General features: G+C 51.8%; 1 protein-coding gene across 3 annotated transcripts in view; it reads left to right on the top strand.

The window, feature by feature from the left end:
• The window catches only part of LOC124249369 (zinc finger protein 664-like), a 10,777-nt gene extending 5,000 nt beyond the window's left edge, over positions 1 to 5,777 (top strand). For all 3 annotated transcript variants that reach the window (XM_046680284.1, XM_046680283.1, XM_046680282.1), the window contains 2 exons: positions 336 to 707; positions 1,729 to 5,777. In XM_046680284.1, coding sequence (XP_046536240.1) covers positions 336 to 707; positions 1,729 to 2,430 — 1,074 coding nt within the window. In that variant the 3' untranslated portion in view covers positions 2,431 to 5,777. The remainder of the gene's footprint in view (positions 1 to 335; positions 708 to 1,728) is intronic.
• Positions 5,778 to 8,293: the final 2,516 nt, after the last annotated feature.

The following is an 8,293-nucleotide window of genomic DNA, read 5'->3' as shown; positions in this document are numbered from 1 at the left end:
GTGGTGGCGGGGTGGAAGGGGGAGTGGAGGAGCAGAGGCGAGGTGGAGGAGCAGCGGTGGGGTAGAGGAGTGGGGTGGAAGAGCAGCGGCGGGGCGGAGGAGCAGTGGGGGGTGGGGCGGAGGAGCAGTGGTGGCGGGGTGGAAGAGCGGCGTCGGGTGGAGGAGCAGGATTTCGGCATGAACCCGTTTAGGCCGCATCTCTGCTCCAGGAGGGAGGTCCGGTTATCTGCTCGTTTGACAGAGGCGGCTGCGGCCTCAAGCCCAGGGACCCGCCGCTGGGCAGCGGTGGCATCCGGGCTGACCCGGGTCCTGAGCCCTCTCTCCTCCTCTCCCAGGCGCCCGGGGGAGACGAGGCGGCGGTCCCGGCCCTGCTGCGGCTCATCGACGAGCGCGGGGCGTACTCGACCGCGCGCCTCGTGCCCGACGGGGCGCCAGGCTCCCTCCGCGGCGGCGCCGAGAGCCCGGAGAGGGGGGCGCGGCCCAGGCCGTTCGGCTGCGCGGCCTGCGGGAAGGCCTTCAAGCGCGCGTGGGAGCTGCTGAGCCACGAGGTGGTGCACACGGCGGCCCGGCCCTTCCGCTGCGGCCTGTGCGCGGCCGCCTTCAAGCGCCACTCGGACTGCAAGAGCCACCGACTGGTGCACAGCGACGAGCGGCCGCACCGCTGCGACGCCTGCGGCAAGCGCTTCAAGCGCGCCAGCAACCTGCAGGTGGGGGCCTGGGGGCTGGGGGCTGGGGGCTGGGGGCGGGGCCCGGGGGCAAGGGGCGGGGCAGGGCGGTGGGCTGGAGGTGGGGCGGGGTCTGGAGGGAGGGGTGGAACTTTCTGGCAATAGGGAGAGCGGGGCTGGGCCAGAAGGGAATGGGGGAGTGCCCGGGCTGTGGAGTTGGGAGGGGTTAAATGGATGTGGAGGTGGCCTAGAAGGTGGAAGAGGCCCAGGAAAGATGAAAGCCAAGAGGCCTAGAGAAAGTAGACTTGCCAGTGAGGGAGGTGGCAGCGATGGTCATGACATGATAGAAAATGGGGACGGGTTTTTGAGGTGGGTAGGGAGATGGGGTCTGATTGGGAGGAGAAGGTGCCGGAAAGGGATGTTCCAGTGGGTGGGGTGGGCGCGGGTGTGCTGAGAGCCATGATGGAAGAAAGGAGAGGCCTCGTGTTAGCCTGGAGGAGCCCCGCTCTCACAGCCCTACCCTGATCCCTCCTGTTACCCGGTGCTGCGCTGACCTTCTCGTGGTGCCCCCCCTTGTGTGGCCAAGGGGGCAAGAGATGCTGGAATTCTCTGCCTAAGGAGCCCCAAGGCTGCTTCCAGGGCGCTCTCTGGATCCAGCCTCCCAAGGATGCACTTTGCCCTGCCGGCGTGTGCACTCCAGGCTGGAAGGACGGCAGGGAGGCTGGGGACATGTGGGCTGGGCTGTCCGTCTGTGCGTGGGGTATCCTGGAAGCTGAGCCAGTTCCCCTGGTTCCACCAAGTGCAGCTCTGAGGATTCCAAACATTACAAATGTGGACCTGGTGTTCTAGGTCATTGTGAAGGTATCTTGGTCAAAGTAGGAGGAAAAACATATTTCATAGTTGGATTTGTCATTTTAAAAATGTTTCCACGTATTGCATGTGCATCTCCGTTTGGTCTCCTTCCCAGAGACCTCGCAAGTATCAGGGGTGAGTTTAGCTGGAGAGGGGTGTCCTGCAGAGGTGAGCGCCCGCTCCTCACTCTTTGTGCTGTCCCTGCCCCCAGGAGCACCGGCGCATCCACACGGGCCAGCGCCCCTTTCCCTGCCCGTCTTGCCCGAAGCGCTTCAAGACCCCCTACGAGCTGCACCGCCATGAGCCGCGGCACGCCCCTTCGCGGCCCTTCGCCTGTCCCGACTGCGGCAAGGCCTTTGCAGCGGGGCCTGCCCTGCTTCTGCACCGGCGGCGACGCTGCGAGGACAAGCCCCACGCGTGCCGGGTGTGCGGCAAGCGCTTCACGTACGGGCACAGCCTGCGGGTGCACGAGCGCGTGCACACGGGCGACCGGCCCTTCGTCTGCCCGCTGTGTGCCAAGGCCTTCAAGCAGTCCAACGCGCTGGCCTCTCACCGCCGCGTGCATTCGGGCGAGCGGCCCTACCGGTGCGCCACCTGTGGCAAGGCTTTCAAGCAATCGTCCTACTTGGCCGTTCACCAGCGCACGCACACGGGCGAGCGGCCCTACGCGTGCAACGCCTGTGGCAAGGCCTTCTCCAGGCCGTCGCTGCTCCTGCAGCACCGCCGTGTGCACAGCCCTGTGCGCCCTTATGCCTGCCGTTTCTGCCCCAAGCTCTTCAAGGACCTGGCCTACCATGCCATCCATGAGAAGGTGCACACGGGAGACACGCCCTATAAATGCAGCGTCTGCAGCAAGGGCTTTGCGCACCCTAGCAGCCTGCTACAGCATCAGAGTGGGCATCGGGATGGCTGAGGGCTGCGTGCCAGGCCGTGGGGGCGGCCAGGGAGGGCTCAGTGTCCCCGCAGCTGCAATGTGGGATAACCATGTCCAACTGAGGCCCCATTTAGGGTATGCGGGACTCTGCACGGATAGAAACATTCTCTATTTGCGCTGTCCGATATCTTAGCCACCAGGCACGTGTGGCCCTTTCATCATTTGAAATATGGCTAATATCACTGCAGAAGTGATTTTTGGGGGGTAACTTTTTACTTTGAAATAGTTTAAGACCCACAGGAAGTTGCAAAAATAGAACGGAGCCTTCCCATGTACATTTCCCTCAGCTTCTCCCCCAATGATAATATCTTAGAGAACGTAAGACATTGTCAAAAACCCTGGAAATTGATGTCAGTACGATTCTGTTAACTCAGGTACAGACCTTATTCAGATTTCACCAAAACGTAAATGAATTTTGAAATGTACGTAATTTTGATTAACTTAAAGTGTAAATGGTTAGCTGCCACCACGTTGGATAGGGCAGCTCTAAGGCGTGAAGACACCGATGGTGAGGGGTCCCCAGTGGCGGTTTGTGACATTTGAAGAACTGCCACACATGCCCATGTGAGCCACAAAATACTCTTGAGAAGGACTTTGCAGAGGGTCTTTACCAAAACCATCAATAATAAGGTCGTCCTTCGGCAAGGACTTTGCATTGGCAGTTTGTGGCATAAAGAACATCTGGGTAGCCACAAATGCAGGTGGGAGCTGTAGGAACTTTCTCCAATGTTAGCACTCCTGGGACTCCACCACGTGCACGTAGACCTCTGGTGCCGAGGCCTTCCTGGTGGCGTTCATCGCGTTTTAAGAAATTCACAGATGAGTGGGTAACTCTTCAAAGAGGACACTCTGGGTTATGTCCATGCAGGCACAGGACCGTGAAACTGTTGGTGCCGAGATCTTCTCCTTTGTGGTGTATGGCATTTTAGGAAGAGTCGTTTTGCTAAGGACGATGGCTTGACCTGCATGGGTTCCATCTCTGATTAGCTGCTTCTTGGGCCTCATCTTTCAGATCAATGTATAATGGTTTGAGGCCTTTCCAGACCCTCCACAATGTTCCCTTCCACCCCAACAGCAGCTCCATGAACCTGACTTTGGGTGGAGACATTCTCCTGGACCTTGCCTTATGGATGGTTGGAAGTGTGATGAGATGGCTTATGGAATGGTGACCAAGGTGGTATCCAGAATATCGGAGTTGTCCCATTCCGCCCCCGAGATCAGCAATGTGGAAATAGTTTTTAAAGCCAGTAATATTCCAGGTACCATGTTGCTGGTGCTGAAGCATCCCCTGGGTGGCCTCTTGGATCTTTCAGAATCTCAGTATTGCCTCCCATCTGCCCACACCCCATTCTCAGCTCTCCATTGGTCTGCTCTCAAGGGGGTCACCCTTACGCATAGTTTGGCGTAAGGAAGTATGTTGACATCACTGGTTCTGTGATCCCTCTTGGTGATTTGGGACATTTCCAGCACACCTTCAGCTCTCCCTCTCGCACCTCTTGGTCTGGCCTCAGCTAACATTTATCAAATACTTGACAGCCTATGAGATGCTTTCACTTAAGCTTGTTGTCATTGTCTCTCTTCCCCCCGCCCCACTTCCTGTAAGGTAAGAATTATCCTTGTAGCCAGTTTGGGACAACGTCTTAACTCATTGGAGTGTAAACACAAACCAGTTTTGTATCTTATATAACCGTTATCAACTCTGCTTTACCTGCTGAGTCCAAGTCTAATGTTTACAAAAATCTCAATCCAACTCTATAACTTTTCAGTCTCTTTTGGTTATCCTGGTTATCTTGTTCTCTTAAGGGCTGAATCCTATTTGTTATTTTATTAATCATCAAATTTAAATGTATCGAAACATTCATTGCTATCAATCTACATCCAAAATTGCTATTAAAAATACAATAAAATCACATTCCATTAGGAATACCAGGTCTTAAAACACTTTTTGGAGCTTAGCAGGTTATACAAATAAATGGCAAGTTTCTTTAAATGTCAAAATGCCCTTAAAAATTTGCCTCCCTCCCCAGCTCTACCTAGCCATGATGAATGTAAAATTTAAATTTAATCCATTATCATCAAAGAAAAAGATGCAGAGTCTATGAAGAGCTTTAAAAGCGGCATTTACAGTGTGACCCTGCAGTCCTCTTCTCATTCCAGAGCGCAAGCATTGCCATCGTTCAACACTGTTTTGATTGTTACAAGAATTGCACGTCACGCAGGATTGAAAAGTCCACCTGGGCCATTCTCAGTGCCCTGAGCCCTTTGGCTCTCCACAGTCCAGGGGACTCCAGAGTGCGCAGGAGACCTTTGGCTTGTGTCAAACAGCTGACAGTACGTTAACAGAAGTTTCATATACATCGAAAGTCCCAAACTCCATCGTAGAGTTCAGGAGTCATAAATTACGTGAATGCTAGTGCAAGGTCCAGGTGCCCCCTCCCACCCCTCTCCAGCTGCTGAAAGTGCCTATGAATTAGGAGTGCCCACCCCTCTCTGGATACAATCAGTGCTTTTACAACTTGGACTTTGCCTCAGTCTGTAAAAATTTAAAAAATATCGAGTTCCGACTAATTGAGGAAAAAAAGTGGGAATTGCTCAGCTCATTTTAAAACTCAGCCTCTGGACCTGTGGCTCCAGTGACCTGAGGGGCAGAGTGGGTCTTGTGAGCTCTCACATACTTCATGCCATCTCCTGGACAGAGTTGACTCTGGCCTGAAGTAAGGACCGGACTGAGAAAAGGCATACGTCACCTACACTGACTGCCTAAGACATAGTTAATAACGTCCTCTCTTTGGCTGGCTGAACCTACTGTTCGAGCCCATCTGTGAACTGGATGAGGACCGTTATTGGCCACGACAGCCACACCATCTCCAACAGGCGTTGATGGTCCCCTTGGAACTGGTTAAGACATAGACGCTCAAGGCAGGCCACCTAGGTTCCAATCTCAGTTCTGCCACTTATAGCTTGTGACGTTGGCCGAGTTGCTTAGCCATTCTGTGCCTCATTTTCCTCTTCTATCAAATGGGGTAATGATGGTGCCTCCCTCAGCAGGTCGTGCGGAGGAATAAATGAGTTCATATGTGAGAGCACTTAAAGCAGGGCCCGGAAGTACGTCCCAGTTACTTGTTATTCAACATCAGCACAACTTCTTTCTGCTCATCTCCAGCGGGTGCTATCGCACCACATGCCTTTTATGCACTGACTCTTTGCTCCATTAGCTGCACCAATCTTTAGAATGACCAGCCCAGAAGTCTTATGTACCTTCTGTGGCCATGTTATGGGTTGAATTGAGTCCCCCCAAAAAACATACGTTGAAGTCCTAACCGCTAGTACCTCAGAATGTGGTTTTTACAGAGGTAATTAAAGTAAAATAAAGTCATTAGGGTGGGCCCTAATCCAATAGGACTTAAAAAAGGGGAAATTTGGAGGCAGGGGTAGACACATACAGAGGGGAGACGATGTGGAGAGACACAGAGAGAATGCCACGTGACCATGGGCAATTGGCATGATGTGTCCACAAGTCATGGAACATCTGGGGCTACCAGAACCTGAGAGGCAAGGAAGGATCCTTTTCCTGCAGGTTTCAGAGGGAGCACACTTTCTCTTTAAGGGCACAATCTGGAGTCTCATACGTCACTGGCACTCACATCCTATTGGCAAGAACCTTGTCACACGGTCTCAGCTAGATGAAGGAGGGTCTTAGATGTGTGGTCTTTATTCTAGGTAGGGTCATGTGTCCAGTTAAAATATAAGAGTTGCATGTTGTGCGCTGTCCTGGGAGCACAAGGGTAGGTCATTGAGTTCAATGGCCGAGAAGATGGTCAACTGGTTTCCCTTGCAGGCACCCCAAGTCTCTCTCTTCCTCCCCATGAGGAAGTAAGGGAAGAGAAAGCTCATCTTCCTGAATTTCTGTCTCCAAAAGGCAACCTCCTTCTTCCAGTCAGCTCTCCTCAAATCAGGAGGTGGAAATCACGTGGCACAGATTGTGCTTAACTTGTGCAGTTTGTCAGGACACACAAGGACCGGGAAGCCAGCCCCAGTTGCTGGTGATTCTGCAACCTTAAACTGTGAGGTTAATGTTTTTTGGTTCTCAACTCTGGGACTTGATATTCAGTTCTGGGAAAACAGCACCCATTTTGCAGATGAGCTAACTGCGGCTTGTCAAGGTTGGAACCACCTAAAGTGTTTTGAAATGTGGATGGTTGAGCCAGAAATGAATTCAGATCTTCAGGCACTAGCCCCATGATGTCATGCTAAGTGCCAATCCTTTGAGCCTCCAGAGGGTCCTCAAAGACCTGGAAACCAACCACCCTAGGGAGACCTAGGACACTGAGGACCAGAGTGATGACAGAGGTCATGGGGATGGCCTCAGTGGGCTCTTGCATTCAGGGACAGAGGAAAGGGAGAGAAGAGAATGATAGACTGATTGAATCAATCTAATTTGGTGAATAAGACTGAACTTTACAATCAGCTTGACTTAGTTAACCCAAGCTCTACTTTATACAGCTGTCACCTGTTAACTTGAAAAGCCTCAAAACGAATTTATTTGGGAATAGCCAAAAGAATTGCAATTCAGGACATGCATGCTATGGCAAACCATAAGCAAATCCAACAAAGAAAGGGAGCTGCTTTTATAGAGAAAAAGAGGAGCAAGGAGGGGATGTTCTAAAGGAAAGTCCATTGGGGGAAAGTAACAGTTCAGTGCGGCAACGGCTTCTCATTGGCTGAGCTGCAGCATTTCTCATTGGCTGGGCTGTGGTGTTTCTCATTGGCTGAGCTGCAGTGTTTCTCATTGGCTGGGCTGCAGCATTTCTCATTGGCTGAGCTGTGGTGTTTCTCATTGGCTGAGCTGTGGTGTTTCTCATTAGCTGAACTGCAGCATTTCTCATTGGCTGAGCTGCAGTGTTTCTCATTGGCTGGGCTGCAGCATTTCTCATTGGCTGAGTTGCAGTGTTTCTCATTGGCTGAACTGCAGCATTTCTCATTGGCTGAGCTGTGGTGTTTCTCATTGGCTGAGCTGCAGTGTTTCTCATTGGCTGAACTGCAGCATTTCTCATTGGCTGAGCTGTGGTGTTTCTCATTGGCTGAGCTACAGTATTTCTCCTTGGCTGAGCTGCAGGGTTTCTCATTGGCTGGGCTGTTGCTGGGTAGGGAGGGAAATCTTCCTTGAGTAGTAAACTGGGTTTACTTCCTGTCCAAGATGCAGCTTCTGTCTCTTCCTGTTTGGTGTAACTGATGATGTGTGATAGGGTGGGAGAGCTTCCCCTACAGGTCCTCTTGACTCCAGTTTAGTTGAGCTTTCCTTTATTAATTTCCACACACCTTAGTCAAGTTACTTAGCCTCTTTTTATCGGTGTTTTGGAAGCTATTGAATAGGAATAATGTTAGTGCTTACTGGCCTAGACTCCTTTAACCCTGCCAAGGTGGGTTTTGTTACCCCATTTTACTGTACTGGGGCTCAGAAAAAATAGTTTGCCCAAGCCCACAAATTTAGTGAGTAGGGGAACTGGTATTTGGATTCTGGTCTAACTTCATCCCAAATCCTTTGGCTATCCACCCTTCTGTTATCTTCCCAAGAATGCCTTACCATCAGTGTCAAGATGAGAAACAATTTAATTAAGTACTTTGCATAGTGCCTCTCACACAGGCATTGGATAAACATTAGAGACTTATGGAGCACTGGCATGGGTACTCCCCATGCTGATGAGTTTGCTCTAGTATAATCGGGTAGCAATGGATGCCTTAATAGAGGTATAGACTCCAGAAGGAAGGGAGTGAGGTCTTGTTTGGCTTGGACCACTCTTGACTTCTGACTTCCATTCTGTGCACTTTTTGTTTTCGTTGA

Source organism: Equus quagga, chromosome 13 (genome assembly GCF_021613505.1).
Source record: "Equus quagga isolate Etosha38 chromosome 13, UCLA_HA_Equagga_1.0, whole genome shotgun sequence".
In the NCBI taxonomy this organism is placed as follows: domain Eukaryota; kingdom Metazoa; phylum Chordata; class Mammalia; order Perissodactyla; family Equidae; genus Equus; species Equus quagga.
Note: the sequence above shows the minus strand (reverse complement) of the source record. Positions and strands in the feature narration are given on the sequence as shown.